Source organism: Phragmites australis, chromosome 1 (genome assembly GCF_958298935.1).
Source record: "Phragmites australis chromosome 1, lpPhrAust1.1, whole genome shotgun sequence".
NCBI classification, from domain to species: Eukaryota; Viridiplantae; Streptophyta; class Magnoliopsida; order Poales; family Poaceae; genus Phragmites; species Phragmites australis.
In genome coordinates, this window is record NC_084921.1 from 49,986,934 (window position 1) to 50,005,072 (window position 18,139).

An 18,139-nucleotide genomic window follows, 5' to 3' on the forward strand; every position below is an offset into this window, starting at 1 on the left:
TTTATATCCAACAACTACATAGTTATTAATTTATATTACTTTTCATGTCTCCAGACTTATAGATATCCTCTATAAACAGTGTTGTGTGATCCTATTTTCGTTCGTAAATTTGTAGTCGCTTTCTCCCTTCCAGACGCTGCTGAACACCGGATACAGACGCTTGCAGTCGTCATTTTTCCTGTATCACTCGAAAAACGTATCAGCTGGAGTTGCCCTAAGTACACCGTTTTCCACTCAATGCAGAACGGGCGGATCCCATTCTCGTAGATCTCGTTCGTGTATCAAGCACATGAAATTCTTTCTGGCCCTCTTTAATCCAATGGCTAGATCCTGATCCAACAGCTCCAAAATCTTTTCTTAACCCTTCCTTTTAACCTTACCTGCAGTCAATAGGCGTGCCAACTATGGATGTTGCAAGTGACACGACAGGGTAGTGGATGTGCGTGCCTGCTTCCTGTGGACTTGCGGACACCGGATGCGCAGAGCCATTGATTGCACTGCACGACGGAGATTGGACCGCCGACTGCAAACACGGAGTGGGGATCACCGTCACGGCACGTATCCTACACGTGTCCACGCCCCACTACCTGTACGTTTCGGCCCCCATCTCGTTTTCCACGACCACACCGGTATGCATCATGCTTTTTTTAAGTACAAATGCATGCACCCACACGCTCCGTTTAAACGCAAGCACATCCTCATCCACCTAAAACTCGAACCTGGGCAAGTGGAGTGACGCCACAATCACCCCACCACCTAGCGCGTACTCGGTCAAACTAGTGGCGGAGCTTGAATAAAAAAAGGAGAGGGGCCAATCAGATTAGGAGGATCAGATTAAAGATCATATTGGCAATTTATTAGTATTTAGTAGTAAATTTAAGTATTTTTTTCAATAAATTTCCAAGGTTAAGGGGGTCATAGCCCACCTTAGCTCTCACTATGCCCCGCCAATGGCTCGAACCTCCACCAGTACCGCTCGCACCTAGAGACGGTACCATCGAGATAAACGCTGGTTCACCTTGCATTATATCTTTCCGGATATTGGAACTGAAATCACAGCCAATTATATACAGCATAATTCGTTGAACTGTAGTAGTACATGCCTGTGTATCTTTTTGCAAAAGAAACTAAAGTAATAAATAACGGGTGTATTTGGTCTGAAAGAAATTGAATTGCAACTATCATGGACAGATTCAGTTCGTAGCAAAAACTCCAGTGGTTTCACATTGACATGCATGGCTGTCTCAGTGGTTACAACAAAACTCTTGGCTAAACTTGGCGGAGATGGGTCATGCAAACGTTAGCACACTCCAAACGTTCCCTTGGGTGTACGCCAGCGTTGGTGCCCACAGCGTGAGCACCGGTGGCGCGCACCTCCGCAGACTCTGAAGGCAAAAGCAAGGAGATAACGCGCGGCAGACTGCCGCCTGCCTGCGCCTGCATGGGCACCAGAGCTGACAAAACCCCGAGGCGGAAGCAAGCAGCATGCAGGGGCTAAAGCCGTAGCGCCCCCTCGGAACTCGGAACTCGGAGCCGATCGCCTCCCTCCCCGCCTCGGAAGGAAAGGATAGTGACTGCGGTGGAAAGCCGACGTGCCGACGAGCCCGACACGTCCAAACACGACAGGAGGCAAACAGCGAGCCCCCCATAAAGTGCTGTCAAAATGGCAAGGCACAAGGCTTGCCCTTAAAATATTGTTTCGGACAGATGTTCGTTGCTACTCCGTAGTGTAGTATGAGCTTTTGTGAATCTTTTAGATAGATGTGTATGAGTATATGTTATAGTCTAGCTTACGTCTTAAGTGTATAGGTATATATAGGATGTGTTTGAGAGTAAGTTTAGATACTGTAGCTTATGTACCGTGCTAAGGCTTAAAAAAATGGCAACGCGCATGTCTAACAAATTGACTTGCCTCCGGTTTCGGCGCCGCACGCAGCGACCCCCCTCCCGCGCATATGCTTGCGTGCGCGCGGCACGGCTAGCACTCTCCCCTCCGTCGCTTGGGCAGTTGGGCGCTCGTCAACTGCAGTGAGCGGCCGGCCGGCTGCAGGTCGTGCGGCGCGCGGCAGCCACGGTGCTCTCTTCGGCGGCGCTTCGAGGAGGTATGTGTGGCGCCGCACAGTCTTTTTGCTCTCATTTTTCACATCAGCTTGTAGTTGCTAGTACCACTGTCTACTGCTTAGTTATCTTTCACTGCTGTTGCTTAATTATTTGGAATTGAGTTGGAATGCAAGTGTTTGATGCTTCTTGTTGCGTAATTCGTGATTAGAGCTAACATTAATCTGTAAGAATTAGCTCGACTCCTCTTTGTCTCCTGCCGTAATCTCGAAGAAGCAGTCTTCTCGATCTCTTGGTTCTTGATGCATGCTTTGTCCTCCATTCCTTTACAGTTGAGTAGGCCAAAACGATCTGAAAAGTACCATTCATTCTTTTTTAAAGATGAATAGTATCATTCATGTCGCTAACCCGTCAAAGTTCCTGCCAAAAAGAAAGCCCACGCGATCCGTCAAACTCTGGTAGGTATGATCTATATGGCTAATAATTACACATGGGTAAATTTATACCATCTTTGTAAGAGTTTAAATATTTTTGAGCAAAGAAATTTTAGAAAATTAAAAAGGAGTGATAGTTATCAGTCGTTCGGCTGTTACCCGTACATGGGCCTACAATGGGCCAACATCTGATTTATGGGTCAAATTAGAGTTATAATCATGTTATGGGCCTACAACGGAATCCATGTCTGAACCTAGCTGGTCCAGCCCTAACAAAATACTACTTTTGTTCAGAATTGGCCTGCATTTGGCACGACTATTGCTTCAGATTTCACGCGAAATGCACACCAGAAATAGTGAAATACTGTGACTGCACATAGAACACGATTTATCTCTGAGTTTGAGTAGGAGTAGACGATCACACTACGGCCATGCTAAGTCGGTGCGGTGAGGTGTCCTCGCGGTGGCCACCGTCGTCTGCCGAACGAACCGCATGCTAAATGTCAACAACGAGTTCGTCAGATCGCGCTTAGCACACGGCTGGGTTTGGAGATATCCCCACAAAAGCTGTAGAAATATAGTCCAAAACTACAAATGAACACGCCTCCTCGCAGTGTATCCACAGTGACGTCCTACCGCGAAACTGCACGAGTGCAGCGTCACCTGCGCTCTTTGGCTGCAGATAGAACAGAGCATGCAGGCGTCATCGAATCACATATAAGAAGAAAGAAAGAAAGAAAAAAAAAACTCCCAGAAAAAGTGCACAAATTTTCGTAGACACTGGTGTACGCTCTTATGCATCAAAAGGCAGATCCAGCCACGAGACGCCGCTGAAGGATGGGGGCTGGAGAATAAGCTCAGCTTATTGTCGTAGCTGTTTGCAATTGTTTGATAGAGTTAAAATCACACTGCACTCTGCATAACATGCATACCGAAATGGGCGAGTGCAGAAGATCCATCTGCAAGAAACTGAACGTAACTCACGAAGCAAATATCCAAACGACTGAACGAGGAAGTGTCTATCCACCATCCACCCGCATAGAGCCGATCAGAGGCTGAGCTGAGTGCATCGATTGCGCGCCCTTTTAATCAAGCGCATGCGACAAGAACCACCGGCACCCGCGCCCGGGTTGCCTTCGATTCGATGCATCGACGTGACCATCTATTGTAACCCGCATCTAATCACCACGCTTTGCTCTCTCGCGTGCAGGCTATAAATAAGGAAGGTGTGTAGCGTTCAATCCAGCGACACATTAGCGGAATACTAACAAGCTCTTGCAAATTGAGTGAGATGGCGTCGGAGACGAGCAAGAACGTGAAGGTCCTCGACGAGCAGGAGGTCACCTCGCACCAGCGTGACCAGAGCGTTCCTGCCGGGACCAGCGCCACCGAGGAGCAAGCGGATCCGTTGGCGCGGCAGTCGTCGATCCTCTCGCTGACGTTGGAGGAGCTGCAGAATTCGCTCTGCGAGCCGGGGCGCAACTTCGGGTCCATGAACATGGACGAGTTCATGGCCAACATATGGAACGCCGAGGAATTCCAGGCCGCCACCGGCGGCTGCAAGGGGGATATGGAGGAGGAGGCCATGGTGCCGGGGACGGGTGAAAGCGGAGGTGGAGGTGCGGGAGGAAGCGGATTGATCCGGCAGGGGTCGTTCTCCCTGCCGCCGCCGTTGTCCCGGAAGACGGTGGAGGAGGTCTGGGCCGACATCAGCCAGGGGCCGGCGGATGCCCTAGCTCACGCCGCGCCGCAGGCCATGGTCCAGCCGAAGATGGGGAGCAGCGGCGTCGCGGCCAGCGGTCGGCAGGTGACGCTCGGCGAGATGACGCTGGAGGACTTCCTGGTCCATGTCGGCGTCGTCCGAGGAGCCTTTTCCGGCCACGGCCAGGCAGCCTCGGAAGTTGGCATGGTCCCAGCTGGGCCGATGAGCCACATGCAGCAAGGGCAGTTTGCAGCTCCCATGACGTTCCAAGTGGCGCCGGCCAACGCCGTGTACCCGGTGATGGGCGACGGCATGGGGTACCATAACGGGTACCCTGTAGGGGTAGCGGTGGTGCCGCCTCCGCCGCCGTCCCAGTGCGTAGCGACCGCCGTGAGCCCGGGGTCGTCGGACGGTATGAGCGCGATGACGCAGGCGGAGATGATGAACTGCATTGGCAACGGAGGGACGGTTAGGAACGGCAACGCGCGGAAGCGCGAATCCCCGGAGGATGGGTGCACCGAGAAAACGGTGGAGCGCCGGCAACGGCGCATGATCAAGAACCGTGAATCGGCAGCCAGGTCACGCGCCAGAAAGCAGGTGTGCGTGGCCCTGTTCGTTTGGTGTATGCCAACTTGTTGCCTTTTTTGCGACGGTCGTTTTAGCGTGATTTTTTTGTTAATGAATAGACTTTTTGTATTTCAATTGGTGCAGGCTTATACGGTGGAGCTTGAGGCTGAATTGAACCATCTCAAGGAGGAGAATGCGCGCCTTAGAGCCGAGGAGGTACCGAGAAGCGAAACATGGTTCATCTGGATTTTCATTGTATCTCACAGCGTCTCTGTTCCCTTTTCTTTTGCAGAAGACAATTCTGCTGTCAAAGAAAAAGATGGTATTTATTCCGATCTCAACCGTGGTCTATCCTTTTACACAGTCCTCGTCATTCACTTACTGTTATAGTTTAACAATCAGCATGTGTGTCAGTGTGCTGACGGGAAAATGTCATGGTTTTGTGTTTGTTTCAGCTGGTGGAGAAGATGATGGAGCAGTCGAGGGAGAACGTTAGCGCCAAGAAGGGCGGCCGCGGGCTGCGTCGCTGCGGCAGCTCCATGTGGTGAAATGTGACTGACGAATGACTCGCATTCTGTCATTCCGTTTTGCTCGCTCCTACAGAAAGTAATATGGCGGTAATGGTGTTGGTAGCAGGCAGCATCTTAGTATGTGCTATGATGGTTGTAAAATCTGCAAGGGTGCCTAGATACAGGCATTATGTAAAATCTCCATGTTGTGGCTTGCTACTATTTATAAGCCGTGGGCTGTACAAACAATAAACCAGCTGTAAGATTACACACAGAATGAGCTCTGTGTTCTGTTCTCCATGTATATTAACATGAGCCATACTATGTCGCTTGTTTGTGTGTCTTTTACACTTGATTTTGTTGTGTGTGAGCATCTGTATTTTCTCACCTAGCGTTAAGTTGAGACGACACGCAAGTTCTTTTACGTAGTGTTTAGTTTACAGGCTCGCTCACTGCCTTTTGCAAAGTATGATGCTCGGATCGAGCTAGAAGAAGAACAGAGAGTTCGCAGTGCGCCGGTCCGTAAATGGGCTGGGCGCAGCGCTACCAGGCTGCAATACGGCCTCTTTTTTATACACGTTAGCCTGAATTTTTTTATTTATATATTTATATTATATTTTTAAAATTAGCAGAAATATACATCCATTTTTAAAATTTATAAAAATAGGTACTTCTCGCCTATTGGATATGAGAGAAATGATGTGACATGACAACATGGTGTGATGTGATGTTATGACAGAATAGAATTGGTGTGATGTGAACACGTTATACTTGAGTCTTTGTTAAAAAAATTCAAGCACAAATAGCATATATGAAAATGCTATAAAAATTTCATCCGTTTTAATGGTACCAAGTCAATTTCGAGTCAATGCCTTTATTTTCACTAGGTGAATCATACTAATCATTACAACCCGATAGTTCTTATACTCCAACGGGCGAGAAATTGTCTCGCATAATGAATCACTCGTTAGGAAGGAGATTTTTCTAAATCTTACCCTCCAGCGGACATCCATTACCGAAGACATGGCTCTCATGGCTCACCCGCTAAGAGAGAGATTTTTTAATGTTAGTGGATGATCCATTTCTTAACCTCGGTAGCGACCATGTAGACTATGCTGATATGCACTTTCCTCACGCTCATACGTGGAGATTCCCCATCAGGCGACGCGACGCGATCCCCGAAACCCTAGGTGGGCGAGCAAGGCAGCGCTTTGGGTGCGGCGAGGCGAGGCCAACTGGCGGAGGAGCGGTGCTGGGAAGGAGAATCTCCTCCGAAGCCTGGAGTTGTGAGGCGGGCGCGACTCTCTGAGATTTTCAGCTACGAGGAGAAGCAGAGAGAAGGTTTTCCTTCCGTCTTTGTGATCTGCGAATTGATTTTGTTGCGCATTTTCTGAGATTTGTGACTCAAGAGAAACTGAGCGAAATGCTCGTTATCGATATAGTGAATTGCTAATTTTCGAATGTGCGTGGCGTATCACTTTGTTTTTTAGGTTAATCGTGACATCTACAGTTTTGAAATGCTAAATTTCAGAACCATGGGATTGTGCTAATTAAGGGTCACAACTATGTAATTTCTGGAATTGGTGTGTCGTGCATTGGGATGATTATGGATTAATAAGTTCTGCGTGCCTCTAATGTTAAGACATTGAAGCCACTGAGTACTGTGACATGGAAATAAAAGACAACTGAGGAGGGCGTAATGTTGAATGACATTACCTCATAAAAATAATAGATTTCCTGTTCGTTCTGTTTATTGAACTAGCTACATGTTTTCTTATGGTGAATTTGCTCGAAGTCTATCCCCCCTTTTTCTTTTCAGTTATTTAGTATGAGGTCTCTAAAGGATGCTTTAGCTACTACTTATTTTGTGATTTTGTGCTTCATGCCTCCTTGATATTGGGATTCAGTAAATATTTAATGACTTGCAGAGATTGGTTGGGGGATATCCAGGTTAATTGGACTGAAGGCTGCTGTCCTGCTTTTGGTGGCGCATTTTTTCCAAGGACTAGGAGTGACACTTATCTCTTTTCCCCTCATATACACATCTATGATTGCAATGCTAGTCTCGATTGCTTCCCACCCAGCAGTCGATCCTCCTTTACTCCTTGACAAGGCATCCAATGGAATTTCCCTTGTGGTCATGGATCGTGTTCTCACCATTTCTTCTCTTCATCCACCTGTTTGTGCTGCTACGGAGATTCATGAAAAACGAGCCCTTGTACACTGAGATAGCAGATGGAATGTTTGTTGGAGGATGGCCTTCTTCAGTTGAACACCTGCCACCAGGTGACCCTGCAGTCATAGATTGCACATGCGAGCTGCCAAAAAGCTCGACTCTATCTAATAATGTATATCTGTGTGTTGCTAGCTGGGATACAAGGGCTCCTCAGCCATCGCAGATTGAGTCTGCAGTGCGATGGGCTTTGAGAAAGCGGTCTCAGAACAAGCCTGTATATGTCCACTGTGCCTATGGTAAATATGCTATTCTATTTTCTACTTTTGGATAAGGAACTATGTTGTGTCTATGTTTTTTTTTCTGTAAAATACTTATATTTATGCTCCTGAATGCATTTCTGTAGCTTAGTCATAATGGATAATTGCTGAGACTTGAGAGACATATTTACCTCCAGAGTATGATGATGAACTTTGTAGTTCCATTGCATTGGTGCACCATATATCATGTAATATGCTGGATTGTTATGAACAAAAGCATGCTGATATGATTGTATTTCTAATTCTCATGTCATCTATGCCATGTGGTTATTTACCATTGTGCAATTTATTTCTGCTTTTCTCTGCGGACAAGTGAAACTGCTGCGCTTAAGATGAACTGTACCTTCAATACATGTAAACGGGATCAAGGTTCACAGATATTATGGTGGCAAATCTTATAATGGTATCAGACTTTATCTTAAGAGACTGTTTGGCCAAGTTTAAGCTCAATAGGCCGCCCAATGAGCTTATAAGTCCGATAAGATTGATCTCTTGAATTTCATAATTTAATAGCGTGTTATATCTGTAACAAGTCATGGCAGAAGCGTCTGTGTGATGTGTGCACTTCTTGTCGCACTAGGATTAGCTGAAGATTGGAAAGCTGCTGAGCAAATGATTCGTGAGAAGCGACCTTCTATTAGCATGAACACTCTTCACCGCAAAAGCTTGGAGGAATGGTCAAAACATTTGCTCCCCTCCTAAAAAAGAAGTGGGGAATCAGATGTGAGTTCTGTTATTCATTCGGATTATAACCGAAAAAGAAATTGAACCCAAGAATCAGATTTGTTCAGTAACTGTGATATATAAGGTGGAATTCACCATTTGATACTGCCTACTGCTGCCCTAGTAAATGCACATGGATCATTCTCTAGGTTAGTTTTTTGTTGGAGTAGAATGTTGTATGAAGTATATGTACCTAATTCTACCACTGTAGCTTGCACTGCTAGTTCTTTAAGGAACATTTAGTGACCCTACCTCTCAATTGAATCAATTGAATGCATGCCAGAGAAGTGCTGTTGTCAGACCTTTTTTTTGGGGGGGGGGGGGGGGGGGGAGACAAATCTCTGCTGGCCTGCAAGGTTCTCATTTATAGAGAAATGCGATATGTTTCTCATTTTCAGCAACCTGCATTTAATATCTCTGCTAGGTTCGGTTCTTCACTTGATTCCAAAGTTAGTGCACAGCTATTGATCACTTTCTTTTGTTGTATATAGATATTATCTATTTCAATCTTGTTGTGTATACATTTAATCTTATTTCAATCTTGTTGTGTATACATTTAATCTTATTTCAATCTTGTTGTGTATACATTTAATCTATTTCAATCTTGAGAAGTTTTGGTGTTTAATCTTCTGACTTGCCTTTGCTGATTGATTGAGGTTTAGCAGAAGTGTACTCATATTTTATGCTTTCTGTATGCTCTTGTGGTTTTTTATCCTTTTCACAATTTGTCTGGCTCTGGCATTTCTAAATCAGCAGGTTTGCAGTTAAAGGGAGCAAATTTCAGAGCTACATGATTGGAATGTACATCTGATCATCTGATGGAAAGTCTCATGCCTGACAACAACCTAATTCAAATATTCTTGGTTGATGACATACAAAGCAGAGCTGATTTTGATTTTCTGAGTCAATTGATAAGTTGATGATCATTGGCCTCTTTCCATTATTGGTCCATCTACTGTTCTGGGCATGCATTTTCGGATTTGCTTTTTAGTTGATGTTAGATTCCTTATGTTGCTTCTATATGTATTGCTGGAGATTGCTTTTCATGTTGCATCTACTTTCTTGGTTTATATTTTCCAGCTGTTTCAGACACTCTACTTTTAACTTAGTAACCAGGTGATTTTTTTGTTATTTGACGGTATTACATTTTCACCTAGGGTACAGACAGATTCCCAAGTTACCATCTCTCTCATTTCCATCAGTGCTTAATAGAATCAGGTTCAGACAACTGGCTGCCACCCGATTATCTGGTTTCGTTGTTTGTTGTTGAATAATACTGGATGATAGATCACTGTCTCGCTATTCTTTGTAGTATTATTCCATAGATCTATTTGTCCAGAATAAGTTTGGAGATAGTCTACTACTGAAAGAGTGTTTGCAACTATTTGAAACTTAAAAGTTATTCAACGGTTACTCTGTCTCTCTAGTTGCAATAAGTCTTCTCAGGCAAGTGAACAGACACGAATCTTCTGCCTTTACTCTTTTTTTTTTCTGTTACGCACAAAAGTCTGTGGTGCTAACCCTTCAATCAGTTCAAGAGCCATATGAACAGGTGAGCCACCCAGCATTGCACCACAACAATTTCATCCCCTCCCTTTCTCCAAGTGATGTTGCTTTCAGTACTTTAATAATAGAACATTACAATCCAACTTCCTCTCCTCTCCCAATATCTCCCTCTTTGTAACATCACCATTGTCGCCGGCAGAAGTTTACACCCTCCAGGTGAGGCTTCAAAATCCGGAGAACTGATTCTGCTGCTGTTGATGCATGACTTGCAGCTCGGTTGCTGTGGGGCTGAGGCTCTCTGTCCCAATGAAGTTCCTGTAACATGAGAATGAAATGCGTGCTTGTCAGCCATGTTCATTTCTCCCTTTTGTTAAATGAAATCTGAATGCACTTTCTGAAGAAAAAGAAGACATGTGATTCAGATTGATTGGGAACAACCACAGTGCAGTGGATTAAGAAGGGAGTGTAGTTTCTGCAGCTGAAGAAGTCTGAATCTTACTCGCGAGGACGGGAAGCCCAGAGGTTGCTGAGAGCTCGGAGACGGCGGTAGTACTCCCCAATGGAGAGGAAGCACCGTGCCGCCTGCCGAGTGGTCAGGATCCGGCGCATCTGATGCAACGTCTGCTGCCTTAGATTGTCAGCCTGTAGTTGGAACAGCATACATGAAAAGAAAGTTGAGGTGTCACATTAGTTTGCTTCTTGTCTTACCTATGCTACACCTTAGTGCTTCCATTATCTTAAATGATAGATTGACAGGACATTTTCAAATCATGCAGATGCATCTGTTCTAGTGTTGTGTTGCTATCTTGTTCCTGCTTATTCTAGCACTCTGGACACTGGTTGAAAGCTTCCTGCTGGCACTTAATCTATTGAGATGTTCTTTTCTGCTAAGTTTGGACTTTTGATGGTGTAGCAATTGCTTCTGTCTTGTTCCTGCTTATTCTAACACTCTGGACACTGGTTGAAAGCTTCCTGCTGGCGCTTAATCTATTGAGATGTTCTTTTCTGCTAAGTTTGGACTATTGATGCTGTAGCAATTGCTTCTGATATATTGACGGTGTATATGAGCCTGCTGTCTTATCTCTTATCATTTTCTTATATTTACATACTTCTAGCGGATGAAAAGAAAAAGGAACTATCGGTAGATCAGCAATAACCAGCCTCTAGCGGATCATGTGTGATCAGGTTTGCCAAGTCTTTTTCATATGCTGTGCCGTACTAGCATTCACGAATGATTATATGCATCTTTTTTTCTGGTTCAAATATACTGCTACGACCTAAGTACTTTGTTCATTGTACACCATTTTTCCTTAGAAGACTTTCTGTGGAATTATTGCTCCAATCATGAACCTAGGAAATACTAATTAGTTACCTGCTTGCTGTCCATAAACCGCAAATAAACATATATCTCAAAAGGAAACAGAACTCAGGAAAGGTGAAAACAAACTAACAAAATGGATGTCTCAGTCTGCTTTTACCCCCCTGAGAGAGAAGATAATCCATAAAAAGGCATGATCATTTGTTTTCTAACTTTTGATGGAACAGCATGCTCCGTCTTGTTTATTTAAGGCTCCTGCAGTCCTGCCTGTCAGACTGAAGTTTAGGTGCTTGTGTCCTTTTCCTGAGTACTATTCATGGATTGAACCCTTGCAACTTTTGCAATGCATATTTGCACAGTGGAGACACCAGCAAACAGTGGAGGGAGAGAATAAAGAAGAGATGGCCGGCACAGGGTAGAGGCACAAGGAACATTGTTTATGCACAGTGGTAACCGTATGTATTCGTTCATTGACTTTCTGTAGAAAGAGACGGGTGTGTGCGTGTATATACGGCCAGTACACGTGTGGCCAGGAACAAAGCCTTGCCTTATTTGGTCCCTACCAACTCCTCTAGAAAACACACAATACTTGTCACCAGCAGCATTAGCTTGCTGTTTGTTGTTTAATCACAGGCTAATTATGCATGCTGGAAAGTGCTAATGATGTTTATCTGGTTCTCTGCAGGTTTAAGTTAGCTTTCTGACAAAAAGTTGACTTGTCATGGAGAAAGCAGGACAAGGCTCAGGGGTCTGTAGGACCAGCTGCATTGCTACTGTACAGTTCTGACAGAGAGAAGGACTAGTGTACTGGAAAGTTTGGCCAGCTTTTCCTCGTTGTATTTATTCTAGAGTTAAAAATGTTAATTGATCATGTTCTAATAACAATAATAACAGTTTAAGGCAGGAATGATGCACGAAGTGGAGAGGAGTAAAAACTGGTGACCTGCTGATAGAAGCTTTCGAGGCTGCCGAGCTTCTCCAGTGCGACGGCCATGAGGCTCATGTAGTTGGCGGCGGCAGCGCCGTCGTTGAGCGTGCCGGCGGCGACCGTGTCGGCCAGGCACTGGTGCAGCTGGTGCAAGCCCTGCGCGAGCGCCTCCTCCGCCTGTTCCGACGACTGCTGCAGGTTGTAGATCCCCAGCAGCTGCTGCTCCGTCAGCGGGTCCAGCTGCGGTATCAGTATCTGCATGCTCAAGAAAAAGAAGGCCTCAGTACGGCGCGCCGCCTCAACGGCCGTGAACGGACAGACGCACGGGCGTCGACATGGTCGGACCTTGAGCAGCTCTGACGGGCGGAAGCCGCCCATCCAGAAGAAGCAGCGCTCGGCGTGGGTGGCCCACGTGCCAGTGAGGAGGTGGAAGACGTCGGAGCGCGCGAGTGCCGCTTTGAGCTGGAACAGCTCGTCGTAGTGGTGCATGCACTCCTCCACAATGAGGCCCAGGTTGCCGTCGAGCAGGTGCGCCTGCAGGCCGCCGCGGAGCTCCGCCAGCCGCTTGCTGTCGTCGTCCAGCCACCGCGCGTACTCCATGTCGAACATGGCGGCGCCTGCATGCATGCGTTGCACGGCGCATGTTTTACACGTACGTGCGCAAGAAATCAGCCATCTCGGAAACCGAGCCGGCCTGCAGCATCAGCTGCATGGCACGGTGAAAAAGCTTGAAGCTTTGGAGCAGTGGTACTATGGAAGTGGACGGTGCTGAATTACCAGAGCTCATGTCCCCGGCGGCGCTGCACCCTCCAACGAACAGACCCTGGACCACGGTAGCGCCATGACACATCAAGCTCTCATGATACGAACTTCCAATGCATCAGATGGGCACGAGAGGTTCGGACTGGAACAAACCTGTGACCGTGCTCTCTGGAGCTCATGCTCGACCTGCTGAAGCCTGATCCTGCTAGTCTCTAGTTGCTGCACGTAAGCCTGCAGAGAAAGGACGAGTAAATTACCAGACAATCTTAGGACCAGGCATTTTTTAGTTGATTAAGCAAACTGACTGAGTTCATGGAGCTCTTGGCACCTTTTTCCTCAGCCTGCTCTTCCTCGCTGCCTCTCTGTTCTGTGCCAGCCTCCGTTCCGTCTGAGAATTCAGATCAGAGTGGTTTGTTTATCATGTGGCAGAAATCAAATACAAGTACAGCAAGCAGCAATAGTGAGTGAGTGGGCAACAAGAGGTAGGCTATCCCACCTTGGTATCTACCAACTTGCCATCTTTTCTTGTGGATCCATGCTTCCTCTGTGCAAAAGTACACCAAAAAGAGCAGAATTAGAGCAGGATGCATGTAGTATTCTCCTCCTTTCCTATACAGCACATTGCCCATCTCTCTCACCATCAAGGAAAAGCAACTACAGGGAACAAGCAAGCTGGTGTAGATTGGAGCCAAAGCTTTGTTGATTCGGTACTACTGCTACTGCCTATCTTCTCCAAACAGCTTTTTGCTGTAGCTGTCCCTGAAAGCTCAGTGCCTGAGCTGTATTGGCAACCGCAGCTCTGTTGCTATCAGTGCTGTTGAGGCAAGGTGCAGGGAGATGGTGTTATCACAACATCATCCTGCTTTCATCCATCCATACACCCAGGGAGAGACAAAAGGGAGGTTTAGGGTGACCCTGGCCATCATTTGGTGTCCTCTCCCTAACATTGACCAGATGCCATTAGCCCAATCATCCAGGACTGCCCAGTTTCTCCCAAACAATCATGGCTTTTGGTTTAGTAGCAGTACTAGTCCTTAAGACATCAGTCATCCTAGGGACATAACCTAAGCAAAGTGGCAGGGGTACAGTACAGTACTGGTTTGCCGTGCATTGCCTCGTCGTTGGTGACACGACGGGGCAATACTACTGCCACCAGATTCAGGGCCAAAATTTTCAACGATTGGACAACAATATTCCGGAAGAGACTGGTGAGTCGTGTTTGGTTCTTCAAACTCTTGGAGCTAGTAGGAGTGGAGGACTGGTGCTACGTGCTAGTGCTCTGATAGCCTGATAGGAAAAGATCAAGGGGTGGTGCAGCGGCAGTAGTACCTTGTCATGGACTCCTCCGTGCAGCTGCATCGGCTGCTGCTGAAAGCTTGGCGCGGCAGCGGGGCCAGGCGGAGGAGGGGCAGCGGCAGCAGCGAGGCCTGGCTTGTAGCTGTAATCATCAGTGGTCACCATCATGACCTCCTGCCGCTGCGCAGACGAGGCTGGGGACACCAACTCCATCTGTGACATTGTGTTCTGTGCTGAGCTCGAGTCAGGGGTGCTCCCTACTGACTGCGAATTCCCCTGTTCAGCAATTACACAGGCCAGACAGAACAACAGTGAGTGGACGGTAAATTTTTTTATACCATATCTGGTGCAGTAAAATCGCTCCTTTTCTCTCTTCTCTTTACTCGTGGTCGCGGTACAGAGCGAATCAGCCAAGAACAGCCACATCTTTTCTTGGGTTCAGCGACGAGCCAGCAGAAGAGGCGAGTGATGAATGAATGCATGCATGCATGCATGAATGATGCCTCATTGGCCACGAGTGATGGGAAGCGGGTCCTTTACTCACACTGTGCAGTTGCTGTTGATGCCTCATTGGCCATGAAGGGAAGATCTCCAGCGTGGGGGGCCTGGCCGCGAGATATCCTGCCGCTGCATGCATACAAACAGAATTAACACGGGGCCTTACTGATTCCTCCCCTGTTCATCCTCTCTCTCCTCCTCCCTCCATGAAGTTGTTGCAGAGAGCGAGGAGGTGAAGCGAGTTAAGGAGTTGTTTCCATCTTTTCTTTGTTTCATAGGAAACTATCAACGCAAAAGGCGAGGCATGTCTCGCCCTGTGCGGCGCTGTGCGCAGGCATGCAAGAATCGAGCCTTTTTGGCAAGTACTGTGTGGTTGAGGTTTGGAGAGAGAGAGAGAAGGCAGGAGCTTACACTTTGTCTGCACGTCGCTCTTGATCATGCTGGGATCGACGCTGGCGCTGGCGCCCCCATGGATCAGTGCCTCCTCCAACTCGCCGAAGTAGGCAGCGGCTGCGGCCGCAGGCTGGAAGTCCCTGCCCAAGCAGTATCGTATTCGTACAGAACTCATCAGTCATCACCAGTCCTTCAAGCTATAGCCGCAGGCGACATATGCAGCGAGCAGAAGGCAAAGCAGATAAAAAATTAAAAACTTTTCAAGAATGGAAAGGCCGAGACCTGCCTAAAGCATGAGGGTTAGAGCTGGACGGATAAGGATGAGGGCCAAAAGATGGAGCTCTCGGTGCCCAAATCACTCGCAGGATTCAGGCCTTAGGCACTAAGAAATTTGGGGTGTGGGCGGAGGTGTAATCCAATGAAAGTGGCACGGCATAAGTTTGTGGAATAAGTTTGTTATAAAGATGGATAAAAGGAGGACAAAAATACTTTAAAGAAGTTACCCACTCAAGGATTTGAAAAACAAGTGCTCCTATAGCTAGTTGCAAGGCAGAAAAGTTGCAGTAGTGATCTGGTCTTTCATGCTTGCTCTTGAATGAGGTGAGGTAGAAGATGGCTAGAGAGATCAAAGAAAAACCCCTGATGACTTCTGTGAGGAGCTGAAGGAAGAGAGGTAGTACATACAAGAAGCAGGCAGGCGGTGCAGCGGCAGCAGCAGCATGGGCTTGTACTCCATATGCGAGTGCCTGGTTGAAAGGCAGTGCTACTCTCTCATGTGCACTCGCCATCCTCCAAGAACTCTCCTCGCCTTGCACCATGGTTACTGGCTCTACCACCACAAGACACAAGAGAGTGAGCGATGGTGATAAACTATAAGAAGAGGAGAGCCAGAGAAAGAACAAGATGCTCTCTACACATACCATCCTAGAGGCATGCAAGCAGAGCCTCTTCTCCTGTTCGTTTCTCTTCTCACACACTAGCACTGGCGAATTGAATCCGCCTTGGAGTTTCATCCACTGTACTGCAAAGAAGATATTGTCTTTTTGAACACGTCCTACGGGCCTGCATTCTTTTTTCACAGGCTTCAGCTAGTTGGAGGGATAGATACAGAGAGAGGGAGAGAGATGTGGTAGGGCTTTTCTGTCAGGATTTCTGTCTCCTACTCCACTCCTTGTAACCACCTTTGATCCCTCATTGGTCCCTCGCCTCTGAGACGGCAAGTACTCAACAAAAGGAGCATTGAATAGAGAGAGAAATGGACATAAGCCTTTTTAAAAAGGGAGCTTGAGAAGTTGTTCTACACTTCCATCTCCTATCTAGTTGAAAGCATAGAGACAGGGGAGCTAGGCGAGACAGAGGAGCTGTTTTGATTCGTCAAATTATATGCTCTCACTTCATAATACATTTCTAATTATCAGATACAATTAGTTTACTCACAGGCATTCCTAACCAAAGCACCATCGAATATGATATAGCACCTCCAATGTGAAAACCACTTGCATGGAAACTATAAAAATTTTAGGTGCCTGGAAATGGGTTTGTTTGGGATTATCCCTGTCTTCACAGGTTAACATCAGTGCATTGTTATGCACCAAAACTTAAAAAGATTATTTCCTCAAAGAGAAAATTTTGTTCTTGGAGAAGGCCTCTCTCTGGTCTGTCTCTTGGCTCTTCTCCCTCCTGAGAATAGATGCTATGGATCAATGCAGATAGGGAGCACACTAAACACATTCTGTGAGCTATGGCCAAGTTGCTGACTAGTCATTAGTGCCTAATCCTTTGCCTAAGTAGGACCTCAAGCACATAATAAACTACTCCAAACCAAAGAAAGGTGTGGTGTGGTGCGGTGAAGAGGAGATGCATTTATATATACTCGATGGCCAACTCATCAGGTCACTTCATCAAGTTGATAATCCTTCGGCTGCAGGGCCCACCAAAGTTCATTTACTCCGGAAAATTCTAATTTTTTTCTGACAAGTTTTTTTTTATAATTTCTTTCTCTCTCTTGCAAGTCTTTCTTCTAGACTTCCACCGGGCTTGGTCAAGGCTGAAGTTAGAAAGAAAGGCCCAGGGACTTCAGTGAATTATTGAACAGTACGTACGGAGAAAGGGAAATATACTGTATATCCTAGTACCAGTCGATGGTCACCGGTCCAATTCTTTTTTTCAGAGATTCGGTAGATTTTGCAAATCTTTTGGCAAGAATAGGTCTGCATTTTCTTGATTAAGCTTGTGTAGTTTTTGACAAGTTGATTCGCTGACATTTTAATATTAAAAATAAAGCTCATATTTCAGTTAAATGTCTGTTCGATGATATGGATAGTGTGCCCAAGAGCCTGGTGGTCAGACAAGGTCAGGAATGGGAGGCATTGGTCGTTCCTGGACAGTCCCGATCTACATTCTAAACTCTGCAGCCGCTAACCTACACCTACAAGATGAAGATGCTGCACCATCAGGGAATGGAAACCTACACCCAATGTAGGATCATGCACCTCTTGGTTTCCCTCAGGTAATGCAGAACTAACAGGCACATATCTGGCAGCCTCACCATGGTATCCATTAATAGATCAATCCTGATTCACAGGCTTTGCAGGTGCCTGATCACCAAGAAGGGGTTGTTGCCCCTGATATTATTCTAGCTCTCCAGGCACCCCAATAGAATGTGCACCACCATTCTGTTTCTTTTTCTACTACTAAGGAGGAGGATGAAATCAGCTCCTCTTCTTCGGTGGATCAAGTGTTCTAGGATGTGATACCTCAGGACAATGATGCTCGGTCTTTCAAACAGATTGGTTCCTTGTCCGCTGACCAAATGAACATCTTTCAGAACATGATGCTGCCTTTTATGAATAATGCCTTCACTAGGATTCTTGAGGTGGCAAGGATGAATTGTTCGGCACAGAGCAGCATCAACTTACGTTGAATCCGCATGATATTTGCAAGAACTTCAAT

At 46.5% G+C, this 18,139-nt stretch overlaps 2 protein-coding genes and 1 pseudogene across 4 annotated transcripts; 2 read left to right on the top strand and 1 right to left on the bottom strand.

The window, feature by feature from the left end:
- Positions 1–1,737: 1,737 nt before the first annotated feature.
- LOC133890508 (bZIP transcription factor ABI5 homolog) lies at positions 1,738–5,581 on the top strand. The gene is made up of 5 exons (XM_062330898.1): positions 1,738–2,102; positions 3,703–4,791; positions 4,906–4,977; positions 5,054–5,083; positions 5,217–5,581. The coding sequence occupies exons 2-5, from the start codon at positions 3,784–3,786 to the stop codon at positions 5,307–5,309; spliced, it is 1,203 nt and encodes a 400-aa protein (XP_062186882.1). The 5' UTR covers positions 1,738–2,102; positions 3,703–3,783; the 3' UTR covers positions 5,310–5,581.
- Positions 5,382–10,782, top strand: LOC133885773 (uncharacterized; annotated as a pseudogene).
- On the bottom strand, positions 9,961–16,342 carry LOC133924962 (transcription factor LG2). Of its 3 annotated transcripts, none has more exons than XM_062370738.1 (13): positions 16,108–16,342; positions 15,872–16,010; positions 15,206–15,327; positions 14,841–14,923; positions 14,330–14,572; positions 13,497–13,544; positions 13,329–13,388; positions 13,154–13,231; positions 13,016–13,061; positions 12,584–12,855; positions 12,254–12,493; positions 10,492–10,634; positions 9,961–10,307 (listed from the first exon to the last, which is right to left on the bottom strand). In XM_062370738.1, exons 2-13 carry the CDS (start codon positions 16,003–16,005, stop codon positions 10,217–10,219), a joined length of 1,560 nt encoding a protein of 519 aa, XP_062226722.1. In that variant the 5' UTR covers positions 16,006–16,010; positions 16,108–16,342; the 3' UTR covers positions 9,961–10,216. The 3 variants fall into 3 exon arrangements, with proteins under 3 accessions (XP_062226722.1, XP_062226715.1, XP_062226729.1); XM_062370731.1 differs by having other exon boundaries at positions 15,872–16,016; positions 16,108–16,338; XM_062370745.1 differs by lacking the exons at positions 15,872–16,010; positions 16,108–16,342 and adding an exon at positions 15,470–15,809.
- Positions 16,343–18,139: the final 1,797 nt, after the last annotated feature.